Source organism: Alligator sinensis, unplaced genomic scaffold (genome assembly GCF_000455745.1).
Source record: "Alligator sinensis unplaced genomic scaffold, ASM45574v1 scaffold215_1, whole genome shotgun sequence".
Lineage (NCBI taxonomy): Eukaryota > Metazoa > Chordata > Crocodylia > Alligatoridae > Alligator > Alligator sinensis.
This window is the reverse complement of record NW_005842259.1, coordinates 367,395-389,955: the sequence shown is the minus strand read 5'-3', so window position 1 is coordinate 389,955 and position 22,561 is coordinate 367,395. Positions and strand designations below refer to the sequence as shown.

Below are 22,561 nucleotides of genomic sequence, written 5' to 3'. Positions count from 1 at the left end.
CGTGTGCCTCCAGGCTTGGCCTTCGCGCACAGGTGGGGTTGGCTGGCCAGACCCTTCTCCTGCCTCGCATGGGCCGGATGGAGGGTACTGGGTGGACGCAGGGTGTTGGGGCTCTACTGTCTTCCTCTGCTTGGGGCTTGGCTGTCCCACGCAGATGGGGTTTGCTGGGCGAGACTCGTCTGCGTGGGCGCCATGGGGCTTCCTGCTAAGCAGAAGTCACCCCCGGGGCTCTGTCACTCCTTGCCCACATCCTCCAGGCAGGGTTGCGTGTCTGCGCTGTGCCTGCCGTGGGTGTGCTTCTCGCACGTACTGTTGCATCCCAGAAGCCTTTATTTCTGTTGGCATCCCTGATTGAAAGGTGTGTGCTGCCTTCCTGTGTCCCCCGCTGCTGTGCAAGGGAGTGCCCCTGAGAGCAGGATCTCCGTCAGCTTCCACCATGCTTTTTTTCCTTTTCTTTCTTGCTTTTTGAGAGTTTGATATATGGATGTTTCTGGCTAACAGCAGAACTGCTTGCAAGGGATGGGGCAGTCGTCAACAACTCTCTGGTTTCATCATAGCCATTGCTTTCTTGGGGGGCCCTTTTGTGGGATTGACACTGGGAATAAGTGCAGTGTGAATGTGTGTGTAGGGTACGGGAATAGTAGTGTCCTTTCAGACATCTGGTTTTGGGGCACCTGCTTTTGTCCTGGCAGCAGTAAACACTGTGCTGCTTATTCTCATTGCCCAGACTCCTTCTTCTTTTCTACTAATAACTTGAAGTGTCACGGCCTATAAATAGCTGGTTTTAGCATCAAAGAAATTGGAAAGGATACAGGCAAGTTAAGTTGCATCTTCCCCTTAGTTCTAGCCTGTCTGAAGTCAGCAGTAAGTTGCTTGAAACGATGTACTCCCTCGTGCCTTTCCAAGCCCCTGTATAAATGACTCAGACATCTGGGCTTTCACTGATTTCTATGAGCAGGTATTCCACAGAATCCTAAATATGCCTTGCCAAAAGGAGACGTTTCCCAGATGCTTTATTCCCCCCCCCCCCCCTTGGCTCAGTTTCTTTCTGTTGTTCCCTGGTAGTGAACACCTGATCTGGACTGAATATAAATGCTGGCCTGCAGAAGAAACAGGAGACTTGCTAACATGGCCTGCTGTTGTACAGGTGCCTCTTCTGGCTTTGCTCAACAGTTGATTGTGCAGTGCACAAAGGGAGGAGCACATGTGTTTTACAGCATCCTCCCTGGTGGATCAATACAACATTGAGTCACACATTGGAGTTAAGAGTTGCTGCTAACTTGTAATGTTGCCTTAGGAAATTCTTTTGCTATTTTACAATCTGTAAAATGGGGCATAGGTGGTGTAATAGCTTATTATACAAAAGGGTGCTGAAGCTTAATATTAGTAGGTTATGTTGGTGCTGCTCATTGAATAAGTAAAGCATTATAGGTGGTGGTCTTTTCAGAGAATAAATAATAGGTGCTCTTTCTGTCACCTGGTGTGTAACAGCCATTTGATGTTGGTAGACCGAACCAAGAGGCAGATTTTCTGATCAGTTATTGGTCAGCAGTGTTACTAGCTGATGCAGCCAGTTTGGTATAGTTCAGAGCAACTCATCCTCGACAGAGGGAAAGGAAGCACGGGAGCATTTTGTTTGGCTCAGCCCTAAGTTACATTTTCAGATGGGGTGAAGCAAGAGCAAGGTCCGGGGCCACCCGAGGCTCCATGGCACTGCAGAATCGTTACGTTTAGGGGGGATTCTGACTTGGAGGTATTCAGTCAGAATCCCTACAGATGGTAGCTTCGCCCCATTGGCTCCTCAGCCAAGCACGTACACCAAATGTCTGAACCTGGTGTTTTGCAGTCCAACACGAGCTTGTCAAATAACTCTGATTTTTTTTTTTTTTTTAAATCTTCCTTATCTCACTGCCAGGACAGCAGCAGCCCTGCCACACACTCTGCTCTTTCAGGCTTGAGTATTCTCTGCAGTCCATTCTTTACAAATGCGTGTATTTGTACAGTAGTTTACAGTAGCTTGTCAGTCTGAAACATACATGGCAAGGTAAATGATTGTGACTGTGCAATGTCCAGGCCCTAGTGCCCAGGTGCTGAATACTCAAGGAAGTTAGTACTTTGCGAGTTCAGGTTGCAGAGTAGGACCTGGAATGAGGCCAGGGAGTGTTGTGTGAGAGCACTGATCAGTCCTACTAACTGTATAAAATGTAGGTCTGTCCATACAAAATGTCCACATGCAGCTTACTGCAGTGCTACACAGTTTAAAAAGAAAAACATTATGTTGGCTGTAAAAACGTTGCAAAAAGATGTATTTGAGATCCAGATTGTACAAGACATATCAAAAATATTTTTCCTATCCTGGAAAAGTGAATCTGGCACAGAACACATACATTTAGAGTACTTTTTTCCACCTGAATCAACCCTTTCAACTGCTTATGTCTGTTCCTTTCCCTGGTATTTCAACCCAATTTTTTCATGGCGACATTAAAAGGAAAGAAATGAGTGTACACACATTTTTCAGCCGTCTCCTGGGGATGAAGTTAGTGTTGTCTGTTGCCCAGCGTTCATCATTGTAAAGTTCATAGACGCTGCTGGCTAAAACCATAGATGGATTTAATTTCAAAACATCTTGACATTTTCCTGGTGCAGGGCTGTTTAGAAGAGCGTTCCATAATAACTTGTTTTGTTCTTGTTTTAGTGGTTCAGGCCTTCACAACCCATAGCGGTGGGTTCTTGCAATTGTGGGTTTGTCATTTAGTTGACACCTGCTGGCAGCCTTCTGTTATTATGCAGACTTCCTGAGATTTTATTTTGCATGTTCTTTGCCTTGTATTTTGGAAAACATTTTTGTTGTATAAACAGCTGAACTTCCTGAAGTTCATCCTCATTTTTTTTCTCTTTGGTCAAATTCAGGTTAGGCAATGCTCTGTCACTTGTCTTTAAAAACACTAGCTGAATATAGGTTCCTAAATAAGAACTGCTCTTCATAACAACACCTTATCCAACTTGGATCTGTATTCTACTTCCAGGACTGTGAGGGATCCTTAGCCCCTATAATGCATCTTGGTGTATCGGATTAAAGTTTAGGACTGTTAAGTGTCTTTTATTTCCTGGTCCTAGCAAATGATCATTTAATCCCAGTTTATGAGGATTAACAGTTTTGGTAACTGTATCCTGTTTGGCACCAGGCATGATGTTTATGCTTAAATGTTTAATTATCTTGAAATATTTCCATTTGTTTCAGCAGCATTTTGTGATTGGTTCCTGGGAAGTAAAAATGTTTCCTTCATTCGTTTGGCCAAAAGTTGAGGTCAGAAGTGTAGTAGCTGTTCTCCTTTGGGATAAGTAGCATTCGTTAATAGGTAATCTGTGCTTCTTGCAGCTAGTAGTGTCAGTTATTCTCAAAGTTATAAATCGGTTGAGAGGACACCACCATTTAAAATGTGGGTATGCCAGATTCAAGTGTCTCTCTAACACAGAATGTCCTTACTTTTGGAGGTTTATCCCATTTTATTAGTATCTTCATTAGACTGGTGATGGGGGTGGGAAAGTGGGGAAAAGTAGTATGGCAAGACATCTCTTTACTTTTGCTCATTTCCTGACTGGAAAAATACCAGAGCAATTCTCAAGTAGCAAAGAACTCGGAAAGACCACAAGAGATCAGAATGCTTTTGACACTGTACTGCTGTTTGAAATCTCTGGGTTTATCTTGTGAATCGCATGTAGGTGTTCATATACCTAACAGCACTAGTATTGTGCAGCATCCCGTGGTACCTTAAAAGGATCTCGCAGCACTCTGGTTGAGTATCACTGCTGTACAGCATGTTATTGTTTTAGAAGATGGCTGTGGTAAATGTTAGGTTTTTTAATACCTTTGGTAATACTTTTGGAAGTTGCTTTAATTTCTTTGTGTGGGAGTTGTAGAACTGACTGTCATCATGTAGCACAGGTTGTAGTAGACTGTTAATGTAGTTCCCTCCTGACTAGCAGTGTTGTTCCAACTGCTGTTCAACTTCCCATCTCTTGCTCTCTAAGTGTCTGCCAGTTTGTGACTGGAGTCTTTTCTGTTGTTGTTCTGGACTGTGCTGGAACTCTCCCTGCTTTTCCCTGTGGTTATGCACATAGCCTTGGAGTTGTGAGTGAAGTGTGATAGAGGAATGTAGCAGCAAGAAGATAACATTTTAAATCCTTTCCTTTTTTTTCACAGAGATGCTGCAGTTTGTCAGCAACCAGGTTGGAGAGTTCCCAGATCTGTTTTCTGAACAGTTATGTGCCACGTTCCAGGGTAACGGTGGAAATGGTGGTAGTGGAATTGCAGACCATCAGCTGCAGAAGTCATATAGCCAGGTGCAGCTGCAGTCCTTCCCACCCACTGCTTCCTCTCCTCAGCTCCCAGCTGTGCAAGTCAAAGTGCCCCAGGCAACAGCACCTGCCCCTCAACGGTCTGCCCCCCTCCTTCAGCCTCGGCCGCAGCTCCAACCCCAGCTCCAGCAGCAGACTGTGATGATTACGCCAACCTTCAGCACTGCTCCCCAAACCAGGATCATTCAGCAGCCGCTAATATACCAGAATGCAGCCACAAGTTTTCAAGGTAACATTCAGGGGAACTCAAATAAAGGGGACAGTTTCAGTGACAAGATTGTTCATGCAGTTTTAAATGTGTTAATTTCCGTGCCCACCCCCAGCTTCACTGTACATCTGTATTTCCACCCCCTCCCCACATGCATGCACACATGGTTGAACTCGCCAGCTGTGGACTCCTGTATGCAGTGCCAGTTGGCTGAGGGAGGCACAAGAAGCGGAAAGGGAAGCCCAGAACCCCTGCTGCAGTCGGAACAATAGAGGGAATGGCGGCTGGGTGGAAGCCCAATGGCCCCAGATCAACCTCTTCTGGGCCACCAGTTGGACAGCCCTAGGTTAGACATACATTTTGATAGGATGATTCAGATGGGAATGATTCCGCCTTAAGCAGGGGTATGGATTAGATTACCTCCTGAGGTCTCTTCTGGCCCTGCTTTTCTATGGTTCTGAGTCTAAAATAAGAAAACTCTAGTAAATGGGTTTGTAAGTCTTTGCAGGAGAACTGACTAGAAGATCAATGCTTGCTCTCCTTAGACATGATCCCACAGTCCTCCAAACTGGCTCCTTTAGGGGATTTTGTAGATGGCATTTTTAGGAATGAAGGTGATCGTTAGGCTTTTGTAGCAGTCCAATCCTGGGTCTGTTCATTGCACCCAAGATTGGAACTCCCGTGGTTTGTGTTGCCACTGGATTTTTAAATATATGCTTTCTGCTGTGACTGAATCTGTAGCAATAAAGTAAGGGAATGAGACATGAGTTCTGGATGCTGTGTACTGTAAGGGAGTGCTCCTGTTGAGCTTAGGCACTTCCAAGGAGCTGTAATGGGAAAATGACCTTCAGATGTTCTTATGAGGGTCTGACCAGAAACGCTAGCGTAACTCAAGTGAATGTTTGTGTTGAAGACCTGTGCTGCTAGATGGAAGGTTCTCAGTTTCCTTCCCTTTTTTGTAATGATGATTTGTAGAGTGATGGTTTCTAGATGAATGCTGTCATACCCTGTTGGCTGAGCAGTTCTCTTTTGAGCAGGTGATGGCTGATGACAGTGGGGGCTTTACCATCTCTTTTGGGTTTAGAGCCCTTAGGTGGAGAACCTTGTTTTCAGCCTGCCCCTCATTTCCTCCTTCCTTCTTTTCAGTTCTTCAGCCTCAAGTTCAGAGCCTGGTGACATCCTCTCAAGTTCAGCCAGTGACCATTCAGCAGCAGGTGCAGACAGTGCAGGCCCAGAGGGTATTAACGCAGGCCGCCAATGGCACCATCCAGACACTGACCCCAGCTACAGTTCAGACCGTAACCGCTCCACAGGTCCAGCAAGTTCCAGTAAGTAAAAATGTGAATAAATAGAAAAGTGTCCAGTCTGCTCAGCAGGTCCAGTAGAAAAGATGCAGCTGTAGGACTTGAGGCATCCCCAGGTTCCTGGTGAGGAGAGAATTACTAGGAAAGATGAGTCCCTTGAGAATTCCAGGTGTGGTGTGGAGGTAGCTTGTAAGGATGACTGAGGCTCAGTTGCTTGATTGCTGTTGGCCTTGCAGTTTCTTTGGGACGATGTGTGTGAAAAGTGGCTCTTTTAAAGATAAATATAGGTATAGATATCTTCGTTTAAAAGACAAGTATTTTTTTTGAACACTATATTTTATTGGACCAGCTATATAGTTGGCACCGGGTACCCTTGTGCCCAAAAGCTTGTCTAAGATCTTTCTCAACTACAGTTGTTCCAATAAAAGATACCTTCCCAAAAAATCTCTGCCCCTTATATATTTTCTAGACTGTCATGTCTGCAACACCACTCCAGCGTTACCTCTTACTGCATTTAATTCAGATAAGAGAGACCCTACATCCTTTGGAATATGTGTGTTAATTCAGTGTGATTTTTAGTGACAGTGAGCAAACTTTATGAAGTTGAGAGCGCACCTGAAAGGCAGAGCTAAACAGTCTCCAGAGTATCTTTTGTTTGAGAACATTTTCATCAGCTCACCTTTGCCATACAGAAGGTTTTCTGTTGTCTTCCTGCTGCTTCAATGTCTTCTAAATCTCATTTGAAAATAAGCTTGCAAAAGCAGAGAGAGATATCAGTTTTTTTTCTCTCTATTATATGAAGTGCTTGAGGATTGTGGGATATGCTCTGTATGAAGGATGTTAATTCAGAATAAGATCATACGTGTCATGCCACTTCTAGTCCCAGTTAGACCTGGGAATGGTGGAGGCAACTGGAAAAAAGTAATAACAGGCATTGGGGTAAATGGTAGTAGAATTTTATGGGCTGGGTTTCAGTTAGATTTGGGATAACTAGTCTCTTTCAGCCCAGGTGGTAAAACCTGTCCTTAATGTTTGGGCTGTACGTGAGAAGTGTTCAAACTAGGTGGCTGCCAATGGCTGCCTGGCAATGTTGAATACTGAGTGCTCATCCCAGTAATATGAAGACAAATTATAGGGGCAGCTGGAGGTGTGCTAGGAAAAGATTTGTCTCGCATTTATTTTTGCATAATTATTCATAGAAATTGGACTGGAAGGACCTGGGTTTGATTACAGATGAGGGATGGTGGGTTTTCATTCATCTTTTCCACTTCCTGTGTGGCCTTGAGGCCCACTGAGCTTTCTATCTGAGGCATACCAGGAGCTCCTTGGGGGTAAAGGCAGCTAGAGCATGGTGAGATGTCACCTACTTTTTGTATGAAGGTTAAAGAAACAGAGGAGCCCTGCCTCTGCTGCCTGTAAACATAACACCTTTACCTTACTCATAGAAATTGAAAACCAGAGACCCTTTTAGTCCTCTTTTTCCCTTCTTCCCACTTTGTGTCTGGGCCACCTCATTGCAGGGATTGTCTTCTGGTGTGGACAGAGAGAATCCTGGTGATGCCATGTAAGGGAACTAGGTGTACTAATGCAGCTCTTTTATCATCTACTTAGACCTAACATGAAGACTGTAGTGTGGCAGCCTTGTAGCTAGTGTTGTTGCATGTTTCTTGTTCCACGTCTGCTAACCTCTCGTATTCTGTGAATGTGTTTTTCTTCCTTTAGGTCCTGGTCCAGCCTCAGATCATAAAGACCGACTCTCTTGTCTTGACAACTCTGAAAGCAGATGGTAACCCTGTAATGGCTGCGGTTCAGAATCCAGCCCTCACAACACTGACAACTCCTATTCAGACAACAGCTCTGCAGGTACCGGTATGGGCCTTCCCTTTAGTTTCCTCTGACCTGATTGTGGCTCCCTCCCTTGTGTGTTGAGAACATTTGTCCTTTAGTACCATCCAAGGATGAAAATGAGCATGATGGTTGCTCTGGACTGATATCCTGTCTTTACCAAGGCTAAACACAGTTTAGAATTTTTTTTGGCAGCCTGGTTTGCTCAGAGAGCAAAGACCAAGGGCACGTTCTTACGTATTTTTTCTTGCGTTTAATAGTTGAGGAACAGGGCTCGATACTTTTCTGCCATTTTTAACTCTTTTGGAATAAGGAAGTGCTCAGAATTAAAAGCCATTCATTAAAAACATTAAAATAGCTGTGCTCCCCCACCTGACTCCCCACAAAACCCACAATTTATGGAATTTGTTGCTGTTGAGGCAAATAGTCTAGTAAATTTAGCAAACATTTAGGCATCTGCCTGCAGTGCCTCTGCAGTGGCACTATATGCCAGTTGCAGGAAATGTCAAACCTGCTGCAGGCTACTAGCATATCATTAATTCAAAGAGTGGATCTTGTTCTCCAGCACATTCTGGTAGTTCATAATGTGCAGTGGGTTTTGGAAGAATTACTGCTCCTCTGGAAGCATTCATAGTTGACGAAGGGTCTCAGTGGGGATGCTATAGCACTCTGGGGTATTGTAAGCTCCTTGTGGGTGCTGTGTGGTGTAAGGAGATAAGCATCTTCTTCCCTGCCAAGCCCCTATGCAAGGAGGTAAGTGAGGGCTTGTTTTGGGGTAAGGTTACATCACTTATCCCTGCCAGCCCCCGTGTAAAGACCCAAGTGCGTGCTTGTGTTTCCCTGCCCCCTGTGTAAGGAGCTAAGCAAAGGCCTGTTTGTGGGGGCTCCATTGTGAGGAGATCAGCATGTGATTGTTCCTGCCTCACTGCACTAGGGGGAGCTAAGAGCTCATTCCTTCTTCCTGCTCCCCTCCCCTCCCTTCCAGGAGTTAAATGCTGCGGTAAATAAAGTAGTTATTGAACTGGGGTGCTTCTCAATTCACAGAAGTTAGGGAGGGATGCTGGGAGTCTCAAAACATTAGAACCACTGGTCTAGGTTTAAGCTTTGGTTTGCTCTGGCTTCCAGGTTGATTTGCCTGTTGGGTAGTTGTGACCAAATTGACTAATATTTTCAGAATGCTGACTGTGGCTGCTGCTGCTTTCTTTTCTTTAGAGGAGTTACTGCCCTTTGGTGGCAAAAAATGGTATCTGAGCAACAGAAGGATTTCAGAAGGCAAAAATCTGGGCCATACCTTTTTAGCTCTAGGAACTATGGCCTCTCTTCCCACAAGGTGCTTTCTAAGAGCTGTGCATAGAAACATGGGATATAGGACACAAAGGTATGTCCTGGATCATGGAATCTAGTCCCCTGCTATCACAGGCAGCTGTGATGCATCATCCCTTGCTTGCACATACTAAGTTCTGTCTTAAAGCTGGTTTAAGGTTTATTTTTGTTCCTGTTGCTCTTACCAGGTGGCTGTTCCAGAACCTCACTCACTGCTTCAGCTTCCTGCCTAATTTTAGTCATGGCCGGTTCATACCTGTTTTTGCACCACTTTTGGCCTTTAGCTTAAATAGCTTTTTCCCTTTACTGGAGTTTATCTATGCCTCATCCAGTTTGAATTAATCTTTTCTGAACGTGGCTGACCAGCCTTATATATATTCCAGATGAGGATTTATTAGAGCCTTTTACAGTGGCTTAAATATTCCTTTCCCTGTTGGAAATCTCGTTTCTGGGACATCTGAGGACACTGCTAATTTTTCCTAGCCACCTCATATTTGTGGCTTCCAGTCATTCTGGGAAGAACTACTGCACACGGGTCTTTTCCACCTCTGTTGAGAAGCTGCCAGTTTATAGCTGGTATTTTTATTAGGCCCTACATATGTGACCTTGCAATTTGTACCATTAAGTTTCATTCTGTTTTTATTATTCAAGCCTTCAAGGCCATTCAGTCCTTTCTGTGGGATACTCCAGTTCTCTTATGCATTGACAGTGCCTCCCAGTTTTGTGTCAACAGATCTGCTTAGCATGTTTCCTCTTTCAGTACCAGAATTATTAATGAAAACATTAAATGAAACCTGCCCCCAAACTTGTCTAGTATCAGAGTACTTTATTAGAAACTTTCCTACATCTAAATGTCCATTAGGCAGGTTTCCTTTGTACCTATGTTCAACTTTCTCATCCTTAATTGAAGCCTGAGGAAAGAATTTGGTTTAGTTTTGGGGCCACAACTAAGTAATCTTTAATCCCAAGACACTGAACAGAGCACTTTTTCTGAGCTCTTCTGAACATTTTTATGGTCGACCTGAAGAAAGTTTTTTTTTTTTTTTTTTTTTTTACTGTTTGTTCCAGTTTCCTTTGCAAACTTTAACTCAGTCTGACTTCTGGTATTTATCCCTACACTTCCTGGCCTCCAGGGAACAGCTTTCCTTGCTGAGAACTCCCTTTTCCTATTGTTTCTATACACTTTCCACCCGCTTCTACTATCTTTTTGGAGATTTTTTTTTCATCCAATTAGGCTTGGAGCCCTTCCATACCAGGTGTTCCCCCTTGCTTAGGATATCAGTTCCAGATAGCTTTTACATCATTTCACTCAAGACTGTCCCCCCCCCCTGCACAGCATGTGTGGTCTTGCCCTTACCCTCCCTTTCCTGTGCCATGCTGCACTGCCTAACTCCCCTGGGTGGGAGGGCAGGAAGTAGAAGCTGGAGAGGGAAGGAGAGCCTGGAAATTCTGGCTGCTGTTGCAGATGAAGCTATGGAGGCAGCGACGACCAGGCAGGAGCTTGTGTGTGGGGGGTACAGTTTAACCCATGTGGCCCATGGGCTGCCAAGTGAACAGCCCTGTTTTAGCTAAAGAAATTTCAAGCTTTCTTCAGGTTCTTGAAGTCTTCAGTTCATTTGACTTTGCTGTTTAGTTCCTTTTTGTTAAATTGCTCTTTTCAAATGAAAAAAAAATCCCTATAAGCTTACTTTAGTTCTTTTTTTTTTTTAAACCAAAACTGAATCAACTTGGGATTGCTCCCCCCAAAGGTATGTTTTGTGTCCTGCTTCTCTGTAACATCCTTGCTGCTTATGAAGTCTAAAATAGGATCACCTGCCACTGATACAGTGACTATTTGTCATGTAAGTTTGGCTGAGACCCAACAGATAATACAAAGGGTTCTGGGAGTTGGAATGAATCTGGTTTTGTGCTTCAGTTTTGAAAATGAAAGTGGCTTAACAATGCTGTGAAGTGCTGGAGTCAGCAGACCTGGAGACTTAAGTACTTTCACCATACAGGTACTGGCCTAGGCAGTAGTGCTGTTTACCCCTTCTGCAGTGCTCTACAGTGTGTTTTATCTGGGGGGGGTTTGAAGGGAATGGAACAGGATGTAGTGAGGGCAGGGGCCTATCTTAGAAGTGAGAGGTGTATTGTGCTTAATTTGTGTATCCCTTTACCCTTAATTCTAGCTTAATTTTTCACATTCCTTTTGTTCATATGGTTCATAACTCCTTTCTTCCTTAACCGTAACCAGTAATTCGATGCGTGTTCTGTTTTCTTAGACCTTAGTTGGCAGTAATGGGACCATTTTGACCACAATGCCCATGATGATGGGACAGGAAAAGATGCCTATCAAACAGGTGCCAGGTGGTGTCAAGCAACCAGAGCCACCCAAAGAAGGAGAGAGGAGGACAACCCATAACATTATTGAGAAGCGGTATCGGTCATCTATAAATGACAAGATCATTGAACTGAAGGACCTGGTCATGGGCACAGATGCTAAGGTAAAGAGCTGAAACCAGGGGGCAGCAACTGCCCTGAAGGGCAGGCACTGAGCCTCTCAGGTGCACATAGCTCTCTTAGGTTAAGTAGCTGGGCAGGGTGGTAACTTGTTCACAACAGCGTCTTCTAATTTCAATCTTTCCCAAGTAGACAAGGGAGATGTATGCTGGAGGACTTGATGGGACTAGGTAAGTGGCACCCTGCCCTCCAACTTCACTGATGACTCAGTGTTTCACTGGTGTGCTAGGGATGCTGGGTGTCTATACACGTGCTTGGGGGTGGGGCATGTACTTTAATTAGAGTGGCTCTGAGATGCTGTAATTGAAGTGCCCTCGGCGTCACATGTATTCAGCGTCATGCACTTCAAAATGGTGGCAGGGGTGCTTTAACTGGAGCTTGTTTGATGAGCTCTAGTTAAAGTGCCCCCACTGCCATTTTGAAATGTGTGACACTGAATATACGTGATGCAGAGGCTGCTGGAGTGCACCGATTAACACGCTTCAGCAGACTCGCAGCAAACTTGGTTAATTGAGTCTACTCCAATGCAAGCTAATTAGCACATGTCAGAGCAGAGGTCCATTACGTGTATAAGTGCCCACTGTTTGCTGGAAAATAAGATGCAAAGCAGAGGGCCAAAGCTGCTGAACTTAAAGATCCCTTGGACTCTTTATATGACAGGGTATATAACAACTCTGGTTAAATCTCAGCTTGGATAATTCTGCTCTGTTTCTGTCAGTTCCCCTTTAAGACATGAGTTTTTTGCTTCCATTGCTAACTATTCTGTGCTGTTAAATAGCTGCTTGAACATGGCTATATTTTAGTGAAGGGCAGATGAAATCTATAAATAGCCTCTAAACAGCTTGAGGGTGAATGTAGCTGTAGAAATGGAAAGCTATTTTTATACTAATCCAGGCAGTTGGGTTCCTTGTTGCTTTGATTGATGTGGAATACTATTTGTTCAGATATTGAAAGGGTTTATTGTTACCTACAACCTGAGTTCAGGATTGTGCTGTTTGCCAACCTTGCTCTTGTGGATCAGGCAAAACTTGCCGTTCCTTTCAGTGGTAGTGAGGTCATCACCTAGTCATTCGGAAAACAGGAAATTGGGGTTCCTTGGTGCTTTGGACTTTGGTGTGCTGCAGAACCCAGCCTTGTTCCTAAGGGGGAGAGATTTTCATTTTCAAGATGAGGATGGATTCAGGGTCTGAGGTAGGGAGGGTCATAGGAGTTATGCTGGATCACAGGGTGAGCCAGTGGCAGAGAGAAAAATGGTCCTATGAAAACCCGTAGGAGCTTTGTCCTTTGCTGAAGAGAGCTGACTTTCCAAGTACTCTATTCTAATAGATCTTAATTTGTTTCTACTTGTTTTTTTTAATATTAAATATGTTTTTATAGTTCTGTTTCTGTATAAAGTGACTTGGCTCCTACTTACAAAGTTGTTGTGAATCTTTTGGGGCACTATTTCTGCTAATGATAGAGATTGCACGTTCAGCAGCTGTGTTGCTGTTCCTGGAGAGTCCTTTCCACATCCTGTATATCCTCTGTGGGAGGGAGGATAGGAGTGCTACAGGCAGATGGGCAGCTTGTTAAGTGTAAAGGAGTATACAGGAGTGATCCACTGTGCCAGTGGCCAAAAGGGGGAGAATCAGGTTCATCTTTAGCCTTTACAAAGGGGACAAGGCAACAAGCAACAATTCAAATATACTATAAAAGAAGCAAGATATGTTTGTGCAAGAGGGGGAAGAGTGGGCTTTAAAACAATTCAGTCCACCATGGACTCTAGGGCAGTGTTTCCTGGCTGAGTGTAAAGGACCTAGGATTAGCAAAGTACCCTTAACTTCACTGTATTCCCTCTCAGTTTGCTTTGCTTGCATTCCTTATTTTAGGCCAGCATTTGTCTTCCACACAAACCCCGACCCATACTGAGTCCTCATTTGAGCCAAGTGATTGCTTTTTACCGTGCATGTTAATTCCTTGCAGATGCACAAATCTGGAGTACTGAGGAAGGCCATTGATTACATCAAATACCTACAGCAAGTCAACCACAAGCTGAGACAGGAGAATATGGTTCTGAAGCTGGCTAACCAAAAGAACAGTAAGTTGTTTGAGCCAGGTAGAAGTGGGACTTGGGTAGACAGAAGAGTGTGTTGCCTCTTTCAGTTTCACTGTTAGTGTGGATGGGCATGTTTTAAATTGCATCAGTGATGGACCATGAACTGAGGGGAGGTAAGGGGGTAAGCAGAGCAGGCCTGACGGGGGGGGGAAAAATAAAAGATATGTGTAGCAAATGGAATCTCTGATCTTTGCAGAGCTGTTGAAGGGCATTGACTTGAGCAGTCTGGTGGACAACGATGTGGACCTGAAGATGGATGACTTCAACCAGAACGTTCTCTTGATGTCTCCCCCAGCATCTGACTCGGGGTCCCAGGCTGGCTTCTCCCCCTATTCCATTGATTCAGAGCCAGGAAGCCCACTCCTGGATGATGCAAAGGTATTGTAGTTTGCAGCCTTAAACAGAGAAGGGAGAGGTGATTTACTTTAGGGGTATGTAATGGCCAGGGTGACCGCTGCTGGTTATTCAGGAGCAGCACTAATGGAGCTCTGAGGATCAGAGCTTTGGTGATTTGATGTTGTGTAAGGCAGGGAAGGGAAATGTATAGGAAGGAAGCAGGTGTTCACAAAAGGATCAAAGATCTTCCCTCTGCCTGGGTTGGGGTGGGTTAATTTGTACCAAGCCCATGAGTAATACCTCTAGCACTAAGCACATCCCAGCTGTTGTCTACCAAAGCCCTTTATTTGATCTCACAGCAGAAATGGGCCTTCTGAGGATGTGATAAGGGTTAGGGTTTTGGGGGAAGCCAAGTGATGGCCTAAAATGGGGAATCCAAGTGAAGCAAACTGAGAGGGAACATAGTGAAGTTAAGGCCACTTTGCTAATCTAGGTCCTTCTTACTCAGCCAGGAAAGGCTGACCTAGAGTCCTTGGTGGATTTAATCAAGTGTTTTAAAGCCCACTCTTCCCCCTCTTGCACATAAACTGTAAAATAAGCAAGAGATATATTTGAAGTGTTGCTTGTTGCCTTCTCCCCTTTGTAAAGGTTAAAGATGAACCTGACTCTCCCCCTGTGGCCCTTGGCATGGTGGATCGCTCCCGTATACTTCTTTGTGCCCTCACATTCCTCTGCCTCTCTTTCAACCCACTGACGTCCCTCTTGGAGGGTCGAAGGACAGCTGAGTCTGACAGCCCTGTGTATCATGGCTCTGGAAGGAGTGTGCTGACCATCGAGTCAGGTAACCACTTAACTGATCTTGACTGTGCATTGAGCCTCTTTTCCCTTAGTGCATTGTGAAGGGGGCTCCAACACTGCAGTAAAGAATGTGGGAGAAAGGACTAGTCATGTCAGAGCATTTGAGTCTAACTAGAAACGGAGGTAAAATCAGACACTTGATCTGGTGGGCACTTGTCCATGGTCCTGCATCGTTAGAGCTTGCCATGGAGTTTTGAAGACAGCATAAATCTTTGTAAACTTTCAAAAACAGTGCATTTACATCTCTGGAAAAATAAGCACTTTTAGTTAGTTATGAAAACAGGTGATTTGTGAGTCAGTGCAGAAATTCAGGCTTCTATAGGAACAGTAGCTCAGCCAGGCAGCCCAGCCTGTGTAGTTTCTAGAGGGTGTTTAGTGTCTTGTTAAATGTGCAATTTTACATGCTTTTTGGAAGATGAGGGCAGGGACCCCTGTAGAAACCTCTTTTCCTGGCTTGCAGTTATGTAGCCTTAATGCTACTTTGTGCCTTTAATTCTTGAATGCCATTTTTTTTTCTGTCCTCAAGCATGAATCTGTGAATCATGGAGAACACCATTTGCTGATGAAGCTAAAGCCACATGCACCCTCACACCAGTTCTAGTTTAACTTGGAAGAGTGGGATTTTTTTTCACTGCAAAAGTCTAAATCAGAATTTGGCTGAGAAAAATCAATGCTTAATAGCACTTCCCAGCTAGGACTGAATCTTTCCAAGACTTGATGCATTGCTGGTTAACTGGAGGAGAGGGGGGAGGATGCATGTCTAGGACACAGTGAGTTTTTGTTGCTCCTCTTTGTCACGCATGATGTCCAGGCTGACTCCCCTGTGTTTCTTCCTGCCAGATTCAGGGGGCTGGTTCGGCTGGATGATGCCTACTTTGATCTTGTGGCTGGTGAATGGTGTGATTGTCCTGAGCGTCTTTATAAAGCTCCTTGTGCACGGGGAACCAGTGACCCGACTGCACTCCCGATCGTCTGTAACCTTTTGGCGCCATCGCAAGCAGGCTGACCTGGACTTGGCAAGGGTAAAGCAACTCCTTGTGGCATAGAGTAAACTCTTTTCGTCCTCCAAGACTTGTCTGGAGATGCAGGTGGATGGGTCCAAAAGCTTTCTTGCCTGGCATTGAGTGTGGGGGAAGTAGTATTTATAAGGTTTCATCTTCTTGCTTTGTTACAAATGAAAATCATATAAAGAAACCGGTACCAGATTGACCTGTCTGGAACATCAGTGTTCACAGTCAGTAAAGCAGGTGTGAGCCTAGATGGCAGTGCCGTAAGCCTCCATTGGCTCCTGTTTCTTTGCCCTGTCCTGCTCTGCCCTACTACCTACAGGAGAAACAAAAAGAGGGTATTGTGTTTGTTCCATGTATCACTTGGCCTCTGCTGGGACTGATAATAAGGGGGGCAGTTGTGCTGCTTTTTTAGCATAGGTGCTTTTCTTCAGGAACTAGACTAAAGCCTGCCCCCTCCCTTTCTAGAAGCCACTGAATATTTTTTTTGTATAATATCTTCTATTACCTCGTATCATTGAGTCAGGTTGGAGCAGCAACCTGGATGTGAAAGGTACTTTATTGTGTGATCAGTGAAGTTCTCCTGCCTTTCAGCTCCCTGGAAGACCTCTCTTCACAACTTTTTATGGTGGAAGTAATGTACTGTTTCTAACAGAGAGAATTCAACATTTCTAGCCTGTTTGTCACAGCTGCTTTCTCTCCCTAAGGTCCTGTCTCACAGTTGCAGCAACCATTTCAATAGGTGGGAGACAGTATGTCTAGCATTTAAAAATGTTAAGGCTGGATGCTCATTTGGTATAAATTGGCACTGAAATTAAAAAGATACACTGAGCCCCAAAGGTACAACAAGGTCAGGGGATTGCAGTCCAGGGCTGTTAGTACAGCAGCACTCACTAGCCTCAACAGTTTTCCTTTTACCTTTGTCCCTGGGGCTTGCAGGGGGATTTTGCTGCTGCAGCTTCAAACCTGCAGATCTGCCTATCAGTGCTGGGCCGTGCATTGCCAACTTCCCGCTTGGACTTGGCCTGTGGCCTGTCCTGGAACGTGATCCGCTACAGTCTCCAGAAGCTGGGACTGGTGCGATGGTTGCTGAAGAGGACTTCTCGGCAACGGCGGGCAAGGGAGACCACAGCAGGCTTTGAGGATGAGGCCAAGACCAGTGCTCGGGATGCAGCTCTAGCTTATCACAAGCTCCATCAGCTCCACATCACTGGTAAGGCTGGAAGTTGCAGAATGACTATCTCCTAATACTGCAGAATGAGGAAGCTCAAAATTGCATTCCTCACTGATGTAGGGAGGGTATCTTATCCTTTTCCCCACTCAAATCTGTTACTAGCCCTGGGGAACAGGTCATGTCCACACTTAATTTTGCAAGCTGATAACAGAAGCAGGGTGATGCAGAGAAAAGGCCCTGTGAGAGCAACTACTCCTGTGGCAAAGGTAGCTGTGCCCCTGGACTGTTGTGATTGCTGTGGAGCTTGGAAGCCAAGGCACAGCTTGAAGTTATAGGTGATGCTAGTGAACCTGGTTAAAGGCCCTGTCTAGATCATGGAGTAGAGGTCTGGTTATCCCCTGACCCAGTTGTACCACAGCGTAACCAGATCTTCCTTTTCCACCGTTGGCGTGGATGGTCTTCAGAACTCAAGGTGCATCTTGCAAGTGTAAGCTATTAGCTGGTGTCCTGGACATATTTCAGATGGGTTGCTCTCGCCTAACGGTCATGTTCTTTCGGTGTAAAAGGTATTACTCTTCTTCAGCTGAACTATTGTATTACCAGCCCTCTGTTAAACAGCTGCTGCATTCCACCCTGTAAGACTTCATAGTAAGTGATCCATATGTATTGGGCTTGACAAATTGGTGCTTTCTGAAGTGTAGGGAGCTTTACAAAGCCATTGTCCTCAGTTGCTACAGGATCTAAGATGTCATTGAAAAATAACTTGCTTGATGGTTTTGCTTGCATGGTTGTGGAGAGAACTTGGCTAGAGTAGCCTTATGCTATACTGTCCTGCCAAGTCTCCTGAAGACAGCTTGATGCCTCCTCAGCTGCTGGGTTTATCCCAAGGAGCAGTGAATTGAGGAAAGATTTCTGAGTCCCGTTGGTTCTCACTGCTGCTAGTGTGGATCCTGAGATGAGGACCACATCATGTAAACGTGTGAAGTGAAAGCAGGTATCATAGCTAATCATTGGAAGGAGAACCTAAACATCCTTGTGATGAGTGAAGCTTTACTGCTTCCTTTAGTAGAACTGTTCACAGTTTAACAAGTGCCTAATGCTTCCTGACATTCAGCTTAAACTTCCATCTTCCCAGTCAAATTGAAGTAGTTTTGATTTATGCCCCCTCCAAGACCAGGGGTCAGTAACCTCTGTCTTCATGTGCCATGCTCTGGCATGTGCGCCATTTTGCTTGGCATGTGCACCTTGGGGCAGATGGCAGGGGAGCCATGAAGGACCTGTCTCAGCCCTTTCCCCACTGTTCACCCTAAGGTGTGCGTGCACCTGCTATTGGCAATGAGCTGGGCCAGGGCTCTGCAGACCCCAGCGCAGCTGCTTGCAGCCTTCGTGCTGCCTGTTGCAAGCAGCTCGGGCCTGCCCAGAGCCCAGGTCAGCTGTGGCAGGCTGCAGTCAGCTGCACCAGGGTCCAAGGAGCCCCAGCCTGGCTTGTTGCCAGTGGCAGGTGCATTCATGCCTTGAGGTGAATGGCAGAGAAGGGGCCAGGACTGCACTACCACAACAAGGAATCGGGCCCCTCATGGCTCCCCCACCATCCTGCCCCTGGCATGCCGACATCTTATAAGTTGAGGTTACGGGTTTTTGGCGCTGCCCAAAAACATTGCTGATCCATGTCCTAGACTGTGTTCCCTTCTTTATCCCACTACACAAATACCTGTGCATTTCCAGACTCTGAAGAAGGCTGGTTATTCTGGTGATGAATATGCAGCATAACAGCTGTCTTGTTTTTTCCATGGCTCTTCTGGCTTCTGTAGAGCTGGGAGGGGGAGACAGGGGAGCAGATGCCTGCTAGGTGTGATCCAGTCTGTTGAGAGTTCATATTGTAACAGGCATTTTTAATTGTAGTTGTCACATTTGTGTTGCGTATGTTTGTGCAGAAGGTGAATTCTTCCTATTTCACTCCTGATACAGGTAAACTTACGTCCAGCTCGGCTTACTCAGGTCTGCACATGGCCCTGTGTGCTGTGAATCTTGCAGAGTGTGCAGAAGAGAAGATCCCAGCTAGCACCATGGCAGAGATCCACCTCACTGCTGCCGTTGGCCTGAAGACTCGCTGTGGTGGCAAACTGGGCTTCCTAGCAGTGAGTGCATCTCCTTTTCTTCCCCACAGCACTTCCCAGCAGCACTTGGATCAGGGAAGACCTGCAGATCTAGCAGTTGTGGTTCAGCTGGGGGACACACTTAGTGGTCGTTGAACTAATTGGAGCTCCATTCCAATTAGTCCAATGAGTGGGCTTATAAAAAGCCTTTCTCCTGCATGGGCTGTCACTATGTGGGACTGGGCATGATGCTTGTATTCCCCTTGTTTCCTTGGCATTGTTCTCACCTTTGGCCTCTCTGTTCTCTGTAGAGTTATTTCTTAAGTCAAGCCCAGAGCCTTTGCATCTCGGAGCGGAGTGCCATTCCCGACTCCCTGCGCTGGCTGTGTCATCCGCTAGGACAGAAGTTTTTTGTGGAGCGGAGTTGGACCGTGAAGTCAGCTGCAAAGGAGAGTCTGTACTGTACCCAGCGGAACCCTGGTAAGAGACATCCTGTCTCTAGGTGCATGACCTAGCACCTCTGGAGAAGGGAATATCTCTCCTTTAACACCAGGGACAGCTTACGGTCCCAGATGTGTCTAATTCCTGGACATACAATAATGAGGTTCCTCCTGTAGAAACCTGCCTCCATTCGTGACAGCTGAGAGACACTTGGGCTGGGGAGAAGTTTCTTTTGCTTGCTAGCACTGTGCCTGACTTTGTTGTGCCATCCCAACTCCATCTTTCTATCCTGTCAGAGGGACATGTACCTTCAAGAGCTGAGGATATGAAACTCAGAAGGAAGACCATGGTTCCTTTCTATTAAATAGTGTTACATCTATTCTGTTACATGGTCAGTGGCATTAACAGTGGGGATCGATTGGGCTGAGGCAGCAAAGAGCTCACTAATAGTGAACAAACCAGTAGGTGTGGAGAGGCACTTGGAATTAGGTCCCTGCACAGTTTGTGAAGAAGCTCTGTTTGGGTGGCTTGTGTATTTCCCCTGTTGTGAAACTGCTTCCACTCCCTGGGTAGATTCCTATCACAGCATGGCTGGGCTTGCGAGAAGAGCAAGGCTTTTGTTTTCTTTTCTCCAGCTGACCCTATTGCACAGGTCCACCAGGCATTCTGTGAGAACCTGCTGGAGAGAGCTGTGGATGCCCTTGTGAAACCTCAGGCTGGGAAAGGAACTGCGGGGCAAGAGGAGGAGGAGCCCTGGTAAGATTCGGTGCTGTGGTTATTGTTGTCGCAGATGGGGGCAGGAGCCTGGGGGCATTAATGACTGTCAGTCACTTGCCCCAAGTGCCATGAGGGACGCACTTAGTTTACATCTTTTAAATCAAGCTTGCCATAATAATGAAACTCCCAGGGACTGGTGCTCCTGTTGTCAGCAAGGACTGATCTCAGGGGTGGGGTGCCTTCAGGTCAAAAGTTCATCTGTTTGAATTTGAAGAGGAAATTTTGACTGCAATGGTCTCGAACAGCAATATATGAAATCTTGGTTGGCAGTTAGGAAGACTGATTAAGCATCAAAACAGGCTACCCAGAGAGGATGTGGAATCTCCTTCCTTGGATATTAAGAGCTTGTTAGACAGACACTTGACTGAAATCAAGTCTTGACTCATCACCTGAGTCAAAGATGATCCTGCCTTGAGCAGGAGGCTGAACTACATGACCACCTGAGATCCCTTCCAGGCCTACTTTCCTGTTGTTGTTGTTGTTCTTGTATTTGCTTTGTCTATATCTGAGTAAAGTGTTCTAAGTTAATATCAAGCCAAGGTATAGATGCAGAAACAGAAGAGCAGCATTTGGTTCAAGTTTAAGACCTTGGTCTGTAGAGGCTTCTCCCTCTATCTGAGCAAAATGAAATAAAACCAGATAATTGCCTTTCTGGTGCTCTGAGCTACAGCTTGTTTTGGGATTGAACTGTGGATATGCCTGTTCTAGACCTATCAGAAGAATCTCATATAAATCCATGTTAATTTTTGCAGAGACCTCCTGGAAAGGAGGTAGGAAGATGCTCCTTCCCCCAGACCATTTAAAAAATCATTTTTTTTTAAAACTAGTTTTCATTTAGATGTTTAGCTACTCACATAGTTTTAAGTAGGTGACCAGCAGTTTGATACAGCATATTGAAATACTTCTATGCTGATAAGGGGAAAAAGTTACAAGATATTGTATATGTTGCACCGATTGTCTAGTTATCTGTAGAAAAGTGTCCCTGTTTCTATAATCGGCAGAGGATCTTTTTCAATACTAGGTCTCCATATTCTTTGTAGCAGGCACAAAAATTACATAAATAACATTTACTGGTTTCTCTGGCCAAGGCCGTCTTGGACAGGCTTTGTGACTTTGTTCTGTAAGTCACACATGGAAAGAAGCTTAAAATTGACCTGTGAGAATTCTTGCATCTTCTGTCAGCAGGTGTAAGATTCAGAGACTGCTGCTAGTCTTCTCAGGTAGCATTTGTAAAATGAAGAGTGCTAATTAAAAAGTTAATGAACATTCCCTTTCCCTCTGACATTGCTCATTCCATGTATTAATCCTCTTCTCTGTTGGCTCAAACTAGTCCTTCCTGTAGTGTTGTTTGGCTTTTTTAGGCTTCTTTGTAGCTCTGATGTATTATTTCCTCCCCCTTCCCCCTGTTTTCTGACCTTTGGGTAGCTCTGGTAGAGTCATAGCCGCTGCTCTGCTATGATGGCATGGGTGCTAAGGCGCATAGTTGATAGTCCAGAGCTCGCAAGTTTGAGGCCACAGTAGAAGCACTCATGGCATGGTCCTGTCAGATTTCAGCGAATCTCTGAATTCTGCTAAATACTTTGTTACAAGGATGCAAAAAAGGAAAGGGAAGCAGGTAACACTTCCATAGGCTGAGCACCAGGATCCATGTAAGTGTAAGAGCTTTTAGGACCTTCCTGTTCCAAGCAAGTCCTGCATGTGGCTACTTCTGAGCCAGCCTAGGCTTTTCCAGGCCAAGGGGTGGTTGCTCCACTATAAAGTAATAGCTTGGGCTGCTCATCCAGAGCTGCCCCTTCATTTGTAACCTAATGGAGACTGTCTTGTTTCACTTTCAGTGAGTTCACCAGTGCTATGGAATACTTGAAATTACTCAATTCTTTTGTGGACTCTATGGGAAGTGGGACCCCTCCTTTTGCCAGCAGTTCTGTGCTGAAGTCAACCTTGGGTAAGTCTTATGGACCTGAACCTTGTTGAGCACTGGGAAGTAACTCTTATAGGGAGGGTCCCACATTCCTATAGCACCTTTCATCTTAGGGGTTTGCAGACAAGGGAGGTGTTCTCTTCCAGCTGTATTGCCAGGTGGTACCTCTAAGATTAGATGCACCAGTCTAACGGCTCATAACAGGATTCGGTGGCATTTCAGGACAGGAAGTGACGAAACTCATGAGTGGTAATTTAAGTAGATGGGTCAGGCTGCAGTGGCTGTTTATCTTTCAGTAGTGTCCAGAATGTATTGGGT

The 22,561-nt window shown here is 45.3% G+C and overlaps 1 protein-coding gene across 2 annotated transcripts in view; it reads left to right on the top strand.

The window, feature by feature from the left end:
- Positions 1 to 1,113: 1,113 nt before the first annotated feature.
- SREBF2 (sterol regulatory element binding transcription factor 2) overlaps positions 1,114 to 22,561 on the top strand; it is a 32,705-nt gene continuing 11,257 nt past the window's right edge. Inside the window, exons 1-14 of one of the 2 annotated variants that reach the window (XM_025208919.1) lie at positions 1,114 to 1,147; positions 4,205 to 4,588; positions 5,714 to 5,895; positions 7,594 to 7,734; positions 11,301 to 11,522; positions 13,501 to 13,615; positions 13,830 to 14,011; positions 14,618 to 14,810; positions 15,668 to 15,849; positions 16,774 to 17,047; positions 18,977 to 19,146; positions 19,416 to 19,584; positions 20,181 to 20,301; positions 22,158 to 22,267. In XM_025208919.1, the coding sequence (XP_025064704.1) occupies positions 1,129 to 1,147; positions 4,205 to 4,588; positions 5,714 to 5,895; positions 7,594 to 7,734; positions 11,301 to 11,522; positions 13,501 to 13,615; positions 13,830 to 14,011; positions 14,618 to 14,810; positions 15,668 to 15,849; positions 16,774 to 17,047; positions 18,977 to 19,146; positions 19,416 to 19,584; positions 20,181 to 20,301; positions 22,158 to 22,267 (2,464 nt within the window). In that variant the 5' untranslated portion in view covers positions 1,114 to 1,128. Of the gene's footprint in view, positions 1,148 to 4,204; positions 4,589 to 5,713; positions 5,896 to 7,593; positions 7,741 to 11,300; positions 11,523 to 13,500; positions 13,616 to 13,829; positions 14,012 to 14,617; positions 14,811 to 15,667; positions 15,850 to 16,773; positions 17,048 to 18,976; positions 19,147 to 19,415; positions 19,585 to 20,180; positions 20,302 to 22,157; positions 22,268 to 22,561 lie in introns of both variants that reach the window. The other variant, XM_025208918.1, reaches the window with a different exon arrangement.